At 39.4% G+C, this 19,565-nt stretch overlaps 1 protein-coding gene across 1 annotated transcript in view; it reads left to right on the top strand.

The window, feature by feature from the left end:
• The window catches only part of celsr3 (cadherin, EGF LAG seven-pass G-type receptor 3), a 123,977-nt gene that overhangs the window by 23,278 nt on the left and 81,134 nt on the right, over positions 1-19,565 (top strand). Inside the window, 2 exon segments of the mRNA XM_038723767.1 lie at positions 1,570-1,913; positions 4,464-4,752. Of these exon segments, the coding sequence (XP_038579695.1) occupies positions 1,570-1,913; positions 4,464-4,752 (633 nt within the window).

Raw genomic sequence — 19,565 nt, 5'->3', positions numbered from 1 at the left:
GACGAGGTGACATTTAATTACGCTACATAATACTGTATGTCAGACGTGCTAAACTATCAATGCTCGGTAAATCTAAATGCGCCGTATTTGTATAGCGCATATAACCACTCAAAGCGCTTTTACACGGCATCTGCATTCACCATTCATTCACTGAGCCTAAGTGCTCAAACATCTATCTATCTATCTATCTATCTCATTCTATTAAAAAGTTCCCTGATTATTTTCTGTGGGAGTTTTTCTCCTCTGGCTGTTTGTTTATTAAGAAGATTGTAGTATGTGTGCATGTGTGTGTGCATGTGTGTTAGAGGTCAGTAGGGAGTGAGGCTCCTCATAATCCGGTAATCAAACCAGCTGCCACCCGACCCAACCCCCATCCCTTTACACATATTTCTTTCTCTTTTTTTCCTCAATCTCTTTCTGTCTCTTCCTCCATTTATTCCGGTTTTCTCTCTGAATTTCTTTGTCTTTATATTTCTGTGTTTCTATGTCTTGCTCTTTTTTTGTCTTTTCTAATTTCCTTCTCTAACATTTAATAATTACAAATTACTTCTTTTTATTTATGCCAACACTAAATGAGTAATAAATTGTAAATGAGGGTAAACAGTGAATTAAATAATTTGCACAAACCATTTCATCAATTTACTAACCTAAATTTTTTTACTACAGTATTAGCAAAGGAAAATATGTGAATCAATAATCAATCATATACATTGACAGTAGTTAAAGTAGTAAATTATTGTTGATTTTCTATTTTCAATTTTTTATTGTGTTTTGTATTGATTAATCCCTGATTTAAGGCCATCGTCCGCCTCCATCGTCTCCTTTGCTTTTTGCAGTTTTTAATAAACCTTCACTCTCCTTCCCCCTCCATCACCTCTCTGGTTTTTTCCTTCCCCTCTACAGCCTCCCCCTCCATCCATCACTGCCATGCTTCTTTCATTCTCTTTCTTTCCACCTCTTGCTATGCTGCTTTTGCATCAAGATCTCTGGCGTATTGTTTTTCACTCTTTCTGTCTGTCTCTGTCTTATCTTTAACCCTGTTTCACCTTTACAACTCCTCAGTGCCGCTGCAGAAAATTTCCTCCTCATGCCAGTGTTGTCATGTGTATTTGTATTTTTTTATGGCTTATTAGCCAGCCTGTTGCACCAAATTGCTTTACAATATACATCACAGCCCAGCACTGGATTGTGTTTGTATGTAGCGTAGACTAAATATGTCTTGTGTCCGTTGTGTTGCAATTCATTTGAACTCATTTTGTAGCAAAGCCGTGTTGTCATTGTAACCAAAGCTGAATGTGAGGAGACAGGGGTGATGAATGATTTTTCTAAATGATTCATTTCTCTCTCTCTCTGTGGCCTATTCAATCACATGGACAAGACCTGAAACAAACTTCATGGCTCATGAACAAATGTAGATTTCAGTAGGATCTGTGTTTAGTTTTATTTTTACTGGAACATAATTATGATTAAAGAATTTTAAAATCCATTCTAACAATGAAGTGTATTTCAGAAAATGACCATGCCTTTTTATCTAACCATTCACCTAGCCTTTTTTCTTTAATTCTGCAGATGGCGTCCACAGCATTTCAGCCCAGTGCATTCTCCGCGTCCTCATCATCACCGAGGACATGCTCGGCAGCAGTGTCACTGTCCGCCTCCAGAACATGTCCCAGGAGCACTTTCTGTCACCGCTGCTGGGTAACTTCCTGGAGGGCGTGTCGGCGGTGCTCTCGGTGCCTGTTGAAGATGTTTTCATCTTTAACATCCAGCCTGACCTGGACGCAGCGCCGGGAGGAATCCTGAATGTCAGCTTCTCTGCCGCACTGCCGGGTGGACTTTTCTTCCCCTCTGAGGCCCTGGAGGAACAGCTGTACCTTAACAGGCTGAGGCTGACATCACTGACACAGATGGAGGTTAGTACACATTTACAAGTACAAGCACAATACAAGTTTAAAGTAGTGTTAGTGTATATAACCACTCTGTGAATTCATAACATAAAATAATATAAAATTTGAAAGTTTAACATGCATGTGAATCAAATTTAAAGGCCCAATCTTACATTTTTACAGCATATATCAAGAGCATTTTTATGATTCTGTAACAGGGGCTTGCTACATGGTTTACAAACATTGTGATCCAACTGCATCACAAGACATTTTGTTATGAGTATAGATTTAGTTATTACTGTAGGGCTGACCCCGAATAGTCAAAGATACGATGCTTCGATGGGCGCAGCCTGATTTGACTGTCAATCTCACTGTCGAAGCTTTGCAGTGAAACAAGGATCATGCCATTTTGGCGATATCGTCTCAACGTCTGATTTTACATAGAACTACCAGTTTTCTCCCAATGAGTTAATATACAGCCTATTACAATATACATTCCAACGTTTAATGCTGTAAATATACATGTAAAAAGAATAAAACTTTCAATAAATGTTTTTAAAGTGCGTAAATAAATCCAAAATTGTAACCCTAACCCTGGGTCGTCGGTGCGCATGTGTAGGCGTAGCGTGTGTGTGTGCAGTGGGCAAAAAGGAACACAACATTCAACTATCAGTCGTCTATAGGCAGGACGATTCTGATTTGACTATGTAAATCCTTAGTCGGGGACAGCCCTAATCTACTGTTAGTTGGTGTTTTAAAGGACCTCTTAATCGTTATGAGACAGACAGGAAGCTCAATCTTGTGTTTTCATGTTTGGTTTTGGGGCACTCCTTCCCTTTTACATTTAGATTATGGAATGGGCCCTCAATATTGATTGATACAAACACGTTTTAAATTCTTATTTTCTTTTTGTGAAATGCGTTTAATTCTGTAACTAGTTTATTTTCATCCACATACGGACAGACACATGGGCACATAATGAACGTTCTATGAAAAAAGTCAATCACATGTCTACACAAATGGAAAATGGTCTCAGTGTTACATGTGAAGCCAAAGTAGAAGACACAATGTGCAAATACACAAGCATCTCAAGCCACTTACCTGTGCATATTGCATGTGAACCGATAATAACACAACACAGATGCCTATGCCAGTGCATCCATATGACATATGCAGCAATACACTCAATGACCATTATCTGCGTGCTCATGCATGAAATCACACACACCTGGACACAGCAGCATCCACATCTGTTACATACATGCTTACACAGGGCTGAGGAAGGACAGCAGTGTCAAGAGATACATAGTTTAAGGCAGAATGTATATGGCCTTCTCTCAACAGATAGTGTCACACAAACACACATAAACAAATGCAAACTGAATCTATATTCTCTTCCTATCTAAAAATACTGCAAACAGTAACCCTCTTCTGGACAGTTGTTGGTTTTCCAAAGCAACACAGGGGCAAATAAATAAATAAATAAAAGTAAAATAAAAAAGACTGCCAATAGTAATAAGTCTTAGGGAGGTAAATTATTTTAGTAAATTATCCAAGGAGGCTTTAGTAGGGGGATTTTGAGGGGTAAAGTTATGCATTCGCAGAGGAAAGGTTTGTCAGCAAGGTTAGCTACTGTAATATTTGCACGTAGTTATTTATTTTATAAAGTTAAAGAGTTGTTATTTTATATAGTTTTCTGAAACTAGCTTTCTGAACAGCTGTTTGGCAAATTTTTCATGGAAGCAACCGACATACTCAGCTATGCTGCTCATCCCACAAATGCATGTTCCTTACAAATGTGGCACCACTTAATAATCAGGCTTTTCATCAAGATTTATTGCCTAGAAGCATTGTTACAACAAAGAAATAATCTACCAAACACAAATTTCCTTGCTTTTTGTGCATAGTTTATATATTTTAAGAATTTACACCCTTTCACTGGTTTTATCAAGGTCACTGTAAATTAATGTGTTGGGTTTTGTATATGTTCAAGTCCAGTGTTGAGCAGTCTTTATTATGAGGAGTACAATGTATTATGATTATACCAAAAGTGGGATTGGGATAATAAATCAGGCCAGATATCAAACACCAGTCCAGGCCATTGTCCATGTTCACTCCATCCAAAAGAAACCACGTGTACTGCACACTTTTTGTTGAAATACTTTTCTGTTTACTGTTTAAAACAGTAACATAGTGTTTATGTTTAGTTAAACAACATAGTTTATTACAGCAAAATGTCTTCAATTTGTAGCGTCAGTCAATTACACTTCCATAATTAAGGTAACAGGAATAAAGTTGTGATATGACCCAGCATGCTAGCATGGCTTACTGGAACATCAAATGGAAAAGAACCAACACTAGGCTAATGTTAGTAGCACTAATGTAGTTTAGCTGTAAGAAAAAGCCCATTGCATGTTTCAGCTTGTCAGAAAGAATGATGACAAAACACCCTCAATGTCGCAGGAGCAAATCTGAATTTGGTTTTCACCTGGAACACCTACAACAGTAAATTACTGTTTACAGGTTGACACAGTAACAAAAATCTTTGTCTTTCTCTGCCCTTTCCCATCACTCCAGGTCCTACCATTTGACGACAATGTGTGTCTACGTGAGCCGTGCCAGAACTACATGAAGTGCATCTCAGTGCTGCGATTCAACAGCTCTGCCCCCTTCATCTCCTCGCCCTCCATCTTGTTCCGGCCCATTCACCCCATCGCAGGCCTACGCTGCCGCTGTCCAGTTGGCTTCACGGGTGATTACTGCGAGACGGAGATCAACCTGTGTTACTCCAACCCTTGCCTGAATGGAGGGGTGTGCGCCCGCAGAGAAGGAGGGTATACCTGTATCTGCCGTGAAGACTACACTGGTGAGTAGGGAGGGGAGTGTGTGCTGTAATGAAGGAGTGTGCATGTATGCTTTGCTGCTATGGTGAAGGTCACCAATTTTGCTGATTTTGTTGGTTCTGCCTCCTTTCACTTCAGTTCTCTTTTCCCCATGGTCACAGACCTAACGTTGTAGTAAACACGTCAGAGTACCCCGCTTCTTTCTGTCTCTCTCCCTGTATGTCTGCCCCGGTGACTTTCTCTATCAGTAGTAGACTATGTTATATAAAGTTGCTGCGTTAAGGGAGGCGTGTTGATGACATAGCCTTTCAAAACAAAACTGCGGTAGTTAACGAATGACATCTGCACTGGTGTGTTCACTGTCGCTTTACCTGGACCATGCTTGTAAAATCTCCACCGTTTCTGCGACTTGTAACATGATAACAACTTTGTGTTTCTCTGCAAAACTCTGAGATCGTCTCAGCATGATAACCTCACGTAACACTCAATATGGTGGCAATGTGCAACACACTGTTTACTCGTATGTGCAATTAATCTTGCTGCTGGACACCACTTCAACAGTCAAGTTTGCTCTTATTGTATATTTACTGTTGAACTGATACTACTTGACTTTTTTTCATCAAGAATATTAATGCACCTTTGGGTAGGGTGACCAGACGTCCCCATTTTCCAGGGCCAGTCCCCGATTTTGGTGGCCTGTCTCCGGCTGGAGCTGTCCCTGGAAATGTCCCCGTTTTTAACAGTGTGTTAATCATAGATTGTTTAAGTTGTTGACAGACCTGAAATCAGATTGTATGTGGCCAGAAAAACTGGACAGCAGAGCAGACAGGTCTGCGGGAGTTATTGCTGTATCGCCCAGTCTCTTTACGTCTACAGCTGCTTTTATCTGGATCAAACAGACGTAACGTGCAAATAGACTTCACTTTATGTCCCCAGGTAATAGCAAAGGTAAGTCTTTGTGATACTTATAATGTTTCTTTTAACGGAATAATTACAATTTATTTTTTAATTTAGCCAAATAAATGTAAATAAATGCAGTTTATAGTGTAACCAGGCCTGACATTTACGTGATCATAGGCAATAATAGAATTCTGTTTTTACCGATGGATTATGTGTTTGGTAGGCGTTAATATTTGGAAAATAAACTCTAGCCTATAATTAACATGGCTTACAGCTGAGTTATTTATAAAATAAAGACATGATCTCTTTTGCAATTATCCTTATGAATCTACATTATTTAACTTGCTGTGTAAAACCAATCCAGTCCTTTTTTACCTGTTGAAATACCTAATAAATAAATGGCCAAAACAACATAACATGCATTATTTCACTTGCCAGAAAGTACTTGCAGCTTCTACTTGTTGATTGAAAGGTAGTTTCTGCCTCAAAATGACTTGATTTCATTCAGAAGAGTTATATATGACAGATGATAAAACCGAAAATGTTCCCCCTTTTTGTTTCATATATAGTTTTATGTCATACTGACCACCAAACCAAAAAGGTCCCTGGTTTTCTTTTCAGAAATCTGGTCACCTTACCTTTGAGTTGTCACAAAAGTATCATGAATGAAATCATGAATCTAAGCAGGGGCTGTCACAGGTTAAAAATATGTGCAGCTGAAAAGCCTAGACAAATCCAGAGGCGGCTGTCATACATCTAACCCAACTCAGGAACAGCTACCCTTCTTCACGAACAACAACCAACCCCTGCAGCTCCCCCCTCAACTCAAAACAATTTGTGTCCATCCCTCAGTCCAGGTGCAGCCACCTTTTCTAATTTCCACATGTCTTTCCTTCCAAAAACAGTCACTCCATTCCAGTATCGTTACCTACCGAAATCTAACAATGCCTGTTTGGCAAGTTTAACATTAATTTGTAGAACATCAGCTAACTGCTGAGGTGGACCATTACTTTCACACTACCCACAGACTCCTTTTGTTCCAAAGTATTATCTTCCTAAATTCAAACACGTCCCTAATACGTTTTGGCTTCTGTGCATTTCTTTTCTTTAAAAACTGCTGTTAGCATACACGTTATTGTAGCATCATTAGCACAACTTGGCAAAGCTTGAAGATGGCTAATTAGCTAGTTAAGTAGTTAAGGTAACAAGCTAACGTTATGTATCCATACCTGCTAATTATTGTTAACACATAAATAAAATACTACAATTTCACTCAACAATTGGAGCACAGGTTTCCTGGTCTCTCTATACAATTAACTGCACAGCATGCCATTATTGGTCCGGTATTTGCATGAAGAAATCTCCAAAAGGTACAAACACGGCAGAGATGGATAGTTCCGTGGCTGTGTTAGCTAAGTGAGGATGATAAACAAATATTTGACTAATTGGGACAACATTTTGATCAGGCTCAGATTGTTATTACAAGTGTCAGACACTACTAATGAGCCTGTGAGTGGCACTTTAGCGGATATACTTTGACGGGGCACAATTGCTCGCAAGGATTACGTTGCAGCCCTGTTTTGCTGCTGCCAACTGCAGCACAATCCCTCAATACTGGACCAATTTAATAAAATGTTGTACCAATAACACAGTTTGACACAAAAACATGGGTCCTGGTTGCAAAATATTGAACGCATCCATTAAATTGACTTCTTTAATTTAATTTACTTAATTTACTTTGTTACTTTCTCTTAGGGAAATTTCCAATCTCCAAGGGAAGTTGGAAAAAACCCTTTTCATACATGTCAATGTCACATGTGTCAACAATTACTTTCATTCACTTATTATTCTAATTGTAAGATTTAGGATAACATTCTGAATGGCTGTCACAATTTAATGTAAAGTGTTTACTTTTGTACAATTTTATGTACAAATGAAATTTTCTGCACAAATCATATTCGGTATCTTTGGAAATGAAGTGTTGTGACTTTTAAATTTGGACATGAAGGATACACGTACTGTATGTTTGCAATGATCAGGCCATTATTCTTTTTAGCAAATTTTCTGTATATCTATGATTATTTTATTCACCTTTACATCACTGGTTTGCACAGATATGAAGATAAAGATGGCATTTGTTCAGAAGCATTTGAAAGGAAATGACGGGTTTGTGTTTTGGTGAAGTGTTTAACTTTACCCTGGTAAACAAAAACTTCTACACACTACACACATTACGACAACGGCGCAACTTACGGCAGCACGGACTCTCTCCTAAAGTGATTTTAACTTATCTTACACCATAGTTTCAGAATACAATTGTATTACTGATTTGTTTTAAAGTAACACTTTTAGTCTGGTTCACTACGCCAACTCCGAAAAACACAGCGTCATCTCCGCAGCAGTCCCGACACTGCTGAGCAAACTACCTGAACTGCTGCACTCACTCCCATCCTCCATAAACTGGGTGCTTGTCTTTATTGACCTTAGTGACACAGCTCGTCGGGAATCTGAGCAGACAGAAAAGGATTTTATTGAACTTTTTAGCCTTTTAAAAAGTTGTGGTAAATCATTTTTTCAGTGCTTTACCAACTCTGTCCCATGACTCAGAGCGCTTAAGCATCAACACCTGGCTCCAGTCCACCTGCCATGCTCACAACTTTGGTTTCATTGAAAATGGAACTGTTTCTCTTTTTATAGGACCAATGGAGTGCACCGTAGCTCGTTTTTAGCAGCCAACCTACAACATGCTGTACAGTCTGCCTCATGTGCGTGACTATTTACACCACACATCGTTTCCCAGAAGTCTTCTTCTCCGCCCACCACGGCTACTCCCGATTCAATTACCCTCACCAGCTCCCTCTTGCGGCCTCACGTGTCACTACCCCTTCCTTCACATAAACGCTCTATACGTCTATTTTCTTCCCAATTCTCAGAACCAAACTACATCCCCTCAGTGTGGTCAAAACGCATTTCCCCACCATGTCATCACAAAAATTCACAGGTAAATCTCTTCAACCTCCGTCCTCTCCCCCTGTCCTCCCAACAAATCTCAAAACGTCACCTGAAAATGGCCCTGCTCAATACTCGATCATTAAGCAATAAAACTCTCATCCTGAACGAATTCATCACTGACATTAAACTGGACTTCCTCTGCATCACAGAAACCTGGCACAAATCTCTGGATTACTTCTCACTAAACCAGATCACGCCTACAGGATTTAACTACGCAGACAAGACTCGCACAAAGGGACGGGGAGGTGGTGTGGCCACGATCTAAAGAAAGGACATCAAAATAAAAAACATCTCCACCCCTGCTGTTATGTCTCTTGAACATCTCACCTTCAAACTCTCTGGTCCCACTCCCCTTCTCACAACCATCATCTACCTCCTTCATAGAGACCTTGGTCCACCTTTCTCTCACACCTCATCCATTCCAGCTCCAGCAACCCCAAATTTCTCTTGTCTACAATAAATAAACTCCTCAAACCCCCCAAAAACATCTCTGCAACCTTCACAGTGGACAAATGCAACTCCTTCCAGTCTTTCTTTCAAGCTAAATTGACACTATCTACAGTAACTTCACTACTTCCCCTGTCCCCTCAACCCCCCACCCGCCCCCACCCATCCACACTCTCAGTCACTGTCTTGTTTCTCTTCTCTGTCCCCTGTTAATGTTACAATTCACCACAATCATTCGCCATCATCCCTAATCAAGACCTGCCTTCCATCCATCACTCCACTCATCATCAAAATCATTAATTCCTCCCTCACATCTGGATCAGTCCCCACAACACTCAAAAGTGCTGTCACCCCCATCCTCAAGAAACCTGGTCTCAACCCCGACATCATGGCCAATCTCCCCTTCCTATCAAAAATCCTGGAGCGTGTTGTTGCTGCTCAAATTCAAACCCAAATCACCACTAACAACCACTTCGAACCATTTCAATCTGGATTCCGCTCATAACACAGTACTGAAACAACCCTCCTCAAAATAACCAATGACCTCTTCGCCGCCAACTACGGTCACCTCACCATCCTAATCATGCTCCACCTCACTGCAGCCTTCGACACCATCAACCACTCCACCTTTCTCTCCCGACTGGAAACTTACTCCAATATCACTGGCACCGCACTCTCCTGGCTCCGCTCCTACCTCACCAACAGACAACAGTTTATCAACATCAACAACTGCACCTCCTCTACTGCTCCTTTGTCACAAGGCGTCCCCCAAGGTTTGGTGCTTGGTCCTCTCCTGTTCATCATTTAAATCCTGCCACTCGGTAATATCATACGTAGATATGGTCTCCACTTCCACTGCTACGCTGATGACGTCCAGATCTACATCTACAGTTACCTCTGCAACTCTGACCAACTGCCTCACCTATATACAAACCTGGAAGCAAACCAACTTCTTACAACTCACTTTCAATAAATCTGACATGATCATCATTAGCCCCAGATCACTCAAAAAAAACCACCAACAACAACTCCACCTTATCTCGATCCCCACACATCTGCAACCTTGGAGTCATCTCTGACAGCAACCTCACTTTTGAACATCACATCAACCATGTCACCAGGTCTGCCTTCACCTAAAAAACATTGCCCGTTTCTGCCCATCACTCACCTTCTCTGCTGCCGAAACCCTGATCCACGCCTTCATTACATCCAGAATTGACTACTGCAATAGCATCCTCTATGATTCACCTGCCGAAACCCTAAATAAACTTAAATATATCCAAATCTCTGCTGCCCGCCTCCTCACCCACACACGCACCACGTATTATAATTATTATTATTAAAAACTGAATTATCTGTGCTTCTTTGTTCATGTCCCTTACTGAGTTCCTTTTTGATCCGCTCTGATTTGTCATGTTGAGCTGAACAACATGAGAACACACACCTAGTGGGAGAGCTTTTTCCTCCTCAGCTCTCTACCTGATGTTTAGTCTTTTATACACACACACACACACACACACACACACACACACACACACACACACACACACACACACACACACACACACACTGACACTTAACTGACACATAAACCCCTCACTCCTTTTTACTGTCACCAAACTAATTTGTCACAGACACATTTCATTCTTTCTTACCTTTCCCAACACTCTAGACTAATTTTTGCTGTCTTTTTTTGCCATTTCATACTGCTACATTGCTTCAGTCTTCAAGCCATTGAGTGGATTTAGGGAAGGGTAGTTACTATGAATGTCTTTGTGTGTGTCTGGGGGATATTTCACGTTGCCTTTTATTTCAAATCAAAAGAGAGCTTGGGGAGTGAAGCAACACTTTTCCTTCATGAGAGATGTTAGAGTGTTTTGTAGACTCCCACTGAGACAGACAGAAAGACAGATAAACAGAGAGAAAGAGGAAATGAGCAAAGGATAAATGGAAGTAGAAATAGAGACAGCAAGTGGGAAGCAGAGAGAAAGAGATGGAAGAGGAATAAAGAGCTAGATAATAGAGAATTGCGTATATGCTTTTGGGATTGGGGTGATACTAGTAAAAAGTAGCAAGAGAGAAATGTGGTGAAACCTTTACAATTCTGATAGAGTTCCATATTTAGGACCAAATTCTTACAATGTGGCCGCTGCTACAACCCGCGTCTACAAACATTGAAACATTGTAAGCTGAGCTTCACTTTTGAAAATGCAAACTGTGCTATGGCTATGGCTAAAGCTTAGATGAAAGATTGCTTGCATTTATCTACATTATACTGCTCAGATTAACCAGACATCCATTGCACATTCGGTCTGACAAAGATTTTATTTGACCTATCTCGCACAGTGTGACATGCAATGAACCTGCAAAATCGCTGTTCACACAGAGTGTGTAGGGGCCTAAGGACAGAGACAGTGCGCAATCCCACTCAAAAAAACTGTATTCAGCCAGGCCGTCTTTTCATTTACAGCGTCACATCAATGGAACTCAGTACCACCATCAATTAGAGAGTCTCCATCCTATTACTCATTTAAGATTAATGTAAAGAAATGGCTTATTGAAAATCAACATTGTCAACACTGACGCTGGTCCCATCCACCAACAATAACTGTCATCTATTTTTTGATTTGATCTGCTCATCTTGTGTACTCGATTATATGTGATTTTTAACACAGTGTAATTTTTTACCTTTTGTCAATTGTATATATTTTTTTATTGAATTATAACAGTTTACTATTTTAGGATGCCTAATAACATCTGGCAAGGGGACTGCCGATGAAAACTAGCCTGTGGCTAACTCGGGTATGCTTACATTTGCTTGAATGTTGATCAGTGTACATTGTCCCTTTTCAAATGAACAAACAAACAAACAAACAAATAAAATAAACAGAGGAGACAGAAAGGATAAAAGATAAACAAAGTCGATAATTCATTATTGGAACTCAAAAGAAGGAATGAATAACCGTGAGTGGAAGAGAAAAGGAGGGACAGAGAAAAATTTGAGTGAAAGATGGGACAAGAGAGGGAGAGGGTGCAAACAACAGACCATGAGAGATGAAGGAAAGGACGGAGAAGAGACATGGCAGCATTTTCAGAGACAAGGGAGACTGATGAATTCAGAGAGAATAACATGGAAGGAGGGCTGCCGGGGGGAAAGGAGGTGAGAGACATCTCAGAGCAACGGCAGAGAGAGGGATGGAGGATAAGAGATGAGGGATAGAGCGAGAGAAAACAGATGGTTTCTGGGTCGTCGGTGTTGTGCTTTTCCTGCATAGACGTTGGGTTTTGTGGTAACTTGTCAATGCCTAGGGCTAGTGGGAGGAAGAGGAGGAGAACGAATAAATAGGGATGAATTGATTCTGCAACACACAGAAATCTCTTGTCATCCCCGAACTAAGTTTGCTTTCTCCCTCATTAATTTTTTTCATTTTTCCATCCAACCTGCCTTCACGCATCCCCTCATACGCTTTTTGGGCCTTTGAATTGCTGTTCCCTGACACTTTATGGAATCCTTTCACAGGCAGGAGCTAAGCTTGGGGTTTTGACCAAGTCTGAAAATGTTTTTTTCCCCACTGAGTGAGAAATAATTTTCAGTCTAAAGCAGAAGGACCTGGGTCAGATGTGATTTGTGAACAGTTATACTGGTTTTAATTGTGCCACAAAAGCCAAATCTTTAATGTAAAAATAGTTTAATCACCTTGAATGATAAAATGCAAATGGAAAGATTATCCAGTCCCCTGATGAATGAGTATAGATCAGGTGGCTCTAAATATTTTGAAGCTTGTAGGAAATCTTTGTAGAGGAAGTGCCTCATCAGCACAGAAACATATAATCTGTAACTGTAATCATGTAAAAAAAAAAAAAAAAAGATAACAACTTTAGTGATTGAAGGTTGTTCTACAGTTACAATAATAATAAAAGCTAATGGAAAACTTGGCTGTATGTAAACCCATTAAACTGGAGCAAATTAGAAGTACAATAAGGTAAAACAAAAAAAATCAAGCTAAATCAGGATAAGCCCTCCAATGAAAGTATGTATTAAGAAAAGATCTTGAAGCTAATACTGACTGCCCCTGAAGGTTTAAGTTAAGTGTACTCGGATAACAGCAGCAGATGAGTGCTTCATCCCAGTAAAACTGACTTTAAGGATGACTGAGCCTCTTCACCTCCTCTTCCACTAAAGGCAAAGACAACTAAAAGATTTCACAATAGATGTAAACTCACTAACCCCTCTCCAAACCACAGATTTTAACCAGGGATAAGGTTAGACACTTTGAACAAGATTTTAAACTACCTTTTATACACGTGTAGAATGGTTAACATTGCCTTTACGGACACAACCCCACAGATGTAGTGTAGAAAATAGTGATTGAATATCCAGCCCAGGGTTAAAATGAAACTATGATTTACCGTATGTTAACACTGGTGTGTAACAATGCGGGTAAAAGTAAAAATGTGGCTTTATTATAGTGTGAAAAGTTTATTAGTTTACTGATTGTGTGTTACAAGATTTCTGAAGTCCTCAAATAAATTAATTGAATTTGAGGAAGAATTTGATACAGACTGCTGCTTTAATCTGCTCATAGGGCTTTTTTATAGCTGACATTTTGACCGCTCATATTACGAAAAACACAGGTGTTGCTAACAACAGTGTGTTTTATACTTGGACACTGGCAGCTATACTAAATTACTAAATTTAATCATATGCTTCTGTTAGTGTGACATGTCAAAATGTATTCTTTTTTAAAAAGGTAGCTATTTAGATAGTTATGTGTACTTTAAGTAGTCAGGCATCTACTGGTGTTCCTTCAACTTATTTCATTTTCATGTAACTTAATAGCCAAATAGAAAACAAAATAGATAAACTAAGAGATCAGCTGATTCCACTGAAAAGTGCCTTTGAGATGATTTGTAAGTTTCAAACAAATGAGCCCATTTTCAAGAATTTTAATCTCTATTTTATACCAATATAGAAATGCATGCAACAAAATGTGGTGTAAAGCCAGGTTGAGCTGTTGTTGTTAGCGATGGAATTGTTTGTTTGGGTCAGATTATACCTTTTAGACCTGAATCATATAGTTTTATGGCAAGTGATAAAAGGAAACGCTGATATTAAGTATGAAATAATTAGCTTCTGCTTCTCTAAGAAATAAAACCCCTCTCTTTCCAGGGTGCCTCACTAAAGATTTAATCAAACATAGGAGGGAAGTTGTAGTCCTGCCCCCCGCTGCTACGATTCTAAACTCAGCTGAAGCTCTACAATCTGCACTCTTTTATTTTTAACCATTTCTATTTCACTCTCAGAAACATGCAAAGCTTGCAGCACTGACGGGAATATGCAACAGTCCTTAACCCTGAAAATGGGAAAAAGACCTCAGTGGTATAAAGAGAAGTTCACAGTGGACAGCCAGCCAGTGGACAGTGATAACAATAGACAGAAAAATATATGTAAGAGAAATGCACATTATGCAGATTATAGTCCAAGGGATATGCCTTGGAGAGCTGCAAAGAATAGATGGCAGACAGTGAGGGACAAGCATGGATGCAGACTAAATTAGTTTGTGAGAAGAAGGACACAGGGAGGAAACAAATCGCTTGGTTGTGGTGAAGCGATCTGTGTTTTACACCGAGGTCAGCTGAGAAACTGCGGAAGAGAGAAACAGACAAAGAAGAAATGCGGTAGGCAGAGGGGAGATTAGTTTTGGATGTGATAAAGCAGATATGCATGTTAGACTGAGAAATTAAATCCGCCAGATATGGAGATCACACAAAATTAGCTTGAGGTAGCTAAGACTATGTGAAGAATAATGCTTGTGTATAAGCATGCTTTAGCCTTTTGAAGAAGGTGTGGATGGGCTGAAAGTTGGAGAGAAAGGAATGGAAAGAGGAGTGAGCCATTGAGAAGGAGAGAGGAAATACTTTTTGCGCTGGGATTGAAGTAGGCTGAGACAAAATTAGTTAGTGAAGGAAATGCAGGGAGAGAATGAGGAGATGGGTGAATTAGTTTGAGGGATGGGATGAAATATATATATATATATATATATGCAGGACATACTGCGGGGAGGGAAATAAAAGTGGTGCAAACAGCCAGAACAGTGAGACCGCTTAGTTTTAGGAATGAGGTTTGAAATGAGCACAGATTATGTAGGAGGATAAAAAATAAAGGAAATAGAGACTTCTAAATACATGATAGACATGCTTTGGAATGTTTTATGAAAAAATCCACTGCAGGGGACGTGATTTGCTGAGGTGTGTGGGATAAATGCATTAAACAGTTTGAGAGGAAGGAAAGAGGAATCTAAATTAGTTTTGGCGAGATAAGTTAGAAAGCATGAGGTGAGGGAAAGGCATGGAGACAGGAAAAAAGTACCTCAGGCCCCTCTGCAGTCTTTATAGTAGATATGCATGTCATGTAAAAAATTTAAAGTTAATGCTTGTAATCACAGCGTATGAGATGCCCTTGTGGTATTTTGGCCACAGTGGATAAATACATTGTCTTCCAAGAGTTAAATAGACGGTACTTTGAATATGCACAATTTTAGAGGTGTGCCCCTGATGCTGAGCTACAGCCTTGTGTTAACACAACCATGATTTTGTCAGCAGTGTTTGTCTTAGTAATTTCTATCTATGGACCTACCAATACTATGTTGTTGCTAGCCAAATCAAAAATATCATTAGCGTCGCTCAAGATAGCAGTAGGATTTTTGACCATGAAAGGTATGATTTTGAAGGCACAGGGTAACATTAACGGTTGAGGAGGAAGACCCACACAGAAACTCTGGATGGCATTGGAGTCTTTAATCAATAGCCAGGCTTGCATGATTCAAAAAAGATGATATAAATATAGAGATATATAATAAAAAATGAAGGTGACTGACTTCATACACTGAAGTACTGGAACTGTACAAAGTTAGTTGAGATTTACATGTAAAGTCAGTAGCTTAATCAGGGTGAAAGGAACATTTCAAGTTCGGTAAGAAAATAGAAAATAAATTCAACCATCTTGCGTGTAAGAAAAATTATTATGTTGTAGAATATGTATGGAATAAAAAATGAAAGAGTAAAAGGAAGGGAAAACAAAATAATTAAAAAGAAAGGGTTCCACAGTGAAAAGAGAACACTAAAGAGCATCGAAAATAAATGTGGGAGTGATGGTTATCAATATCCGGTATCAGATCTTTTGGAAATGGACAAAAAAAAAGTCAAAAGGGGATTGTGAGAGAGGTTGAGGCAGATGAAAGTGGAAATGGGGGAAAAGTGCACATCAAGAAATGGGAAGGAGGGCACAGAAGGGAAAAGCGGCTGGAGACTGAAAAAGGGAGAAGGGCTTTGAGGCAGATAGTGACTTACATGTAAGGGAAACTGAAACAGGTGTATAGAAAGGAAATTAGAGAAGATAGAGCATCAAGTAGAAGAATATGTTAAAGACAGGCCAAAATAAATGACAGAAGGCATTAAAATGAGGTGTAAAGACACCTATAGAGAAAGGAAATAGCCACAAGTGGAGTGTTATTATAGGGAAGCAGTAAAGAGTGTAAATAGAGAAGAGAAAAGCAAAGCGGAAAAGGAAACAAATGGAAGAACAAGTGACAGTACAAACAGGGTGGCACGGACAGGCAAATAACACAGTGCCTGAAGGAAGAAGAGAGGAGATCAGTGTAGGAAGAGGAAGAGAGAGACTGTGTAAGAGGGAGGAAGTTTAAGAAGTTCAAATTAAAGTTAATAAGAAAAGAAGTATCAAATCAAAATACATTTACTGCATTATGCTCCCATGGTTCCACACAGATCATTTTTGCTGCATTTAAAGCTGAAATCCACTCTAGAATAAAATGTGTTATTTCTGGGATAATGTTCAGTTCAGTTTTAATTTGTGTATTTTAACTAATCTCTGAAGATTGACAGCAGAGACAAACTGTAGTGATGATGTCATCAAAATAGAAATTGCAGAGCTACTTGATAGACAGTGAATCATCGAACAACTAGAAACACTGTATGACAGCAGCCGTGATCATTTAACTAAGACATGGGGACATTTTGTGAATCACAGCTGGAAACCGTACTTATAAATCAAACTCAATAAAATGACTAATCTCAAAAAACGTGACGTGTGGGCCAGTTGCAGCTGATGACATCATCACTATTTGTGTCTTGAAGCTCTGATTTTCTATTTTTTAGGATACAACAGTGTATATTTATAGATACTGACTTTAGGTAAAGGATAATCCACTATAACAAAACAGAAAATAATACACACCATCTGGCAGAGGTATGAATTGTTGCTAACAGACTTCCGGTTCAGGCTCGACTTAACAAAATCAAAAAAGATGTGCAACTCAATTTTGACTTTAACACTTGACTTGAAATGACTTGATATCCTTCCCAAACTCCAGATTATGTTTTGAAAAAGGTGTGCAGCAAATAAATTATTAATTTTACTGTACAGACAGAATGGATATGTTATGAATAGGGGTGTGATGCGATCTTGTGAGATTAAATAAAGCTGTCTCCCGAGACTGACGCAATTGACATTTTTCACATGCTGTCAATCCACATATTAATTTTCTCATATGGTAAAATACAAACGTAATTATAACTGATAAGATAGACTTGCAGAGCGAATCAACATAGCCCGGCTGATGCAACATCAACGTATGCCCTGATAGTAATCAACTGACCCCTACTGCTCGCGCTGTGAGTCCGGACAGTGATGAGTGGTAACGTAGCTGGTAGAGTTTTGCAACATAAACATCTAAAAACTGAAGCGCAGCCTTGCTCTGTTTGGGACTGTGAGCTGCACTTTATCTGAGCTGCTGAATTTAACATGTGTGGATTTGTGTTGTGATTTCTGCTGAACACAAGTGTTTCAGTTACTTTCAGTTTCACATGCAGTCCCAAACTGCGTCGGTCAAACAGTCTGAAGGAGATAACGTTACTACCAGTGGACCAATAACGTAATGCACAGCAGAGTATAGGGCAGGTAGACTTCTCTTTAAACGATGACGTTAGTCTGGTAATATGACTTTTTTCTGGACATTTCAGAGAACACAAAGAGAGAGATTCTGAATGTACAGAAAGTTTTGAACATGAGCAGAACATCTGCTGAAACACAGGCGCTATTAAAGTCTAGGAGATTCTAACTCTAATTCTAATTCTAAGATTCTAATTCTAATTTATTATTGAGGTGAAAAGGAGCCACAATCGCATTTAAATCATCCCCAAACCAAGACACAAAACAGGAGGGAAGACTAAATCATGACTCAGCAGGGATGATATTAAATAAATTCATCTACAGGAGAAACAGATCTGAAAGCAGCCCAGAATAACTGAGAGCCGCACTAACTTAGATTCTGGTAGAGTTAGGCTGTAGAGTTTGAATTGTCACCTGCCACTTGAATTCTGTGTTTCTCTTCACATTAATAAAAACATTTTCACCATAAAGTGGTGCAGAAAAATCACCAGAATGCAGGAATTAAAGTGTTTAATGCTCAAAATTTGTATATAATTCATCACTAAAGACTTTTTAAAAATAGTGTTAAAATCTCATCTCGTCTCAATCTTGTGAACCCAGTCTCGACTCTCATTTGGTCTCATGGGGTTAGGTGTCTCGTCACACCCCTAATTTTGAATTAATGCAACAGCAGCCAATCACGGGCAAGCTGTAGCGAAAAGTGCATTTGTCATTGCAGACAAGCAGACTAAACCTGAAACACAAAGTTTAAGCTTTAGGCTGCCATCTGGCCAATCAGAATGAGGTATTCTCCATGGCTCTGTTATAAAATCCTTTACTGTTTAAAGAAGTTAAAAACACAGTCCTGCACGCTTTGATTTGTCATTTTATATTTTGTATACTACAAAATACAGTGCTTCTAAGCAGTGATGTTTCTGCAATACACTTTCCAGAGGTCTCCCATCAGTCACAGTCAACACTGTGTGTAGGACTAAGATGTATTTCTTTTACTTGCTGTACTTTCTGTATACTTTGTTCAGCCATGGTGCTTATTGCTTCTCATGCTGTCTTCCAAACATTTTGTCATTTTATTCCTAATGAACCAGAAACGGTTAAATGCATCACATCCTGTTCACCAGAGTATTTAGAACAGCACACTGAAAGGCTCTCATACAATATAGCTTAAACTGTGTAACATTTATTGGTGACAGAGTAGCAAAACATAATATTATTTATATGAAAACATTAATGATTACTACTTCTATAGTCAGGACACTTCAGACTCATTACACCTTTACCCAGAGCTCAAAATCCATGGAACCCTTGAAGGCAGTTGTTTTGTTAAGGGCTGTATAAGGAAAAAAAGAGCACCGACAAAGGCGAGTGAGAGTGAGACCTACAGAGGTAAGACAAGAGGAAGGAGAAGAGGGAAGCAACTGGGAGTGTATTGGCCTCCAGGGATGTACCATGTGTTGGGGAGGAGTTGGGGTGGGTGGAGCAAACTAAGATGCTGGGGGGTGGTTGAATAAT

Source organism: Micropterus salmoides, unplaced genomic scaffold (genome assembly GCF_014851395.1).
Source record: "Micropterus salmoides isolate LMB-PRFRI ecotype aquatic unplaced genomic scaffold, ASM1485139v1 Ms_hic_scaffold_16, whole genome shotgun sequence".
NCBI classification, from domain to species: domain Eukaryota; kingdom Metazoa; phylum Chordata; class Actinopteri; order Centrarchiformes; family Centrarchidae; genus Micropterus; species Micropterus salmoides.
The sequence above is the reverse complement of the archived record's forward strand: the minus strand, read 5'-3'. Positions and strand labels throughout refer to the sequence as shown.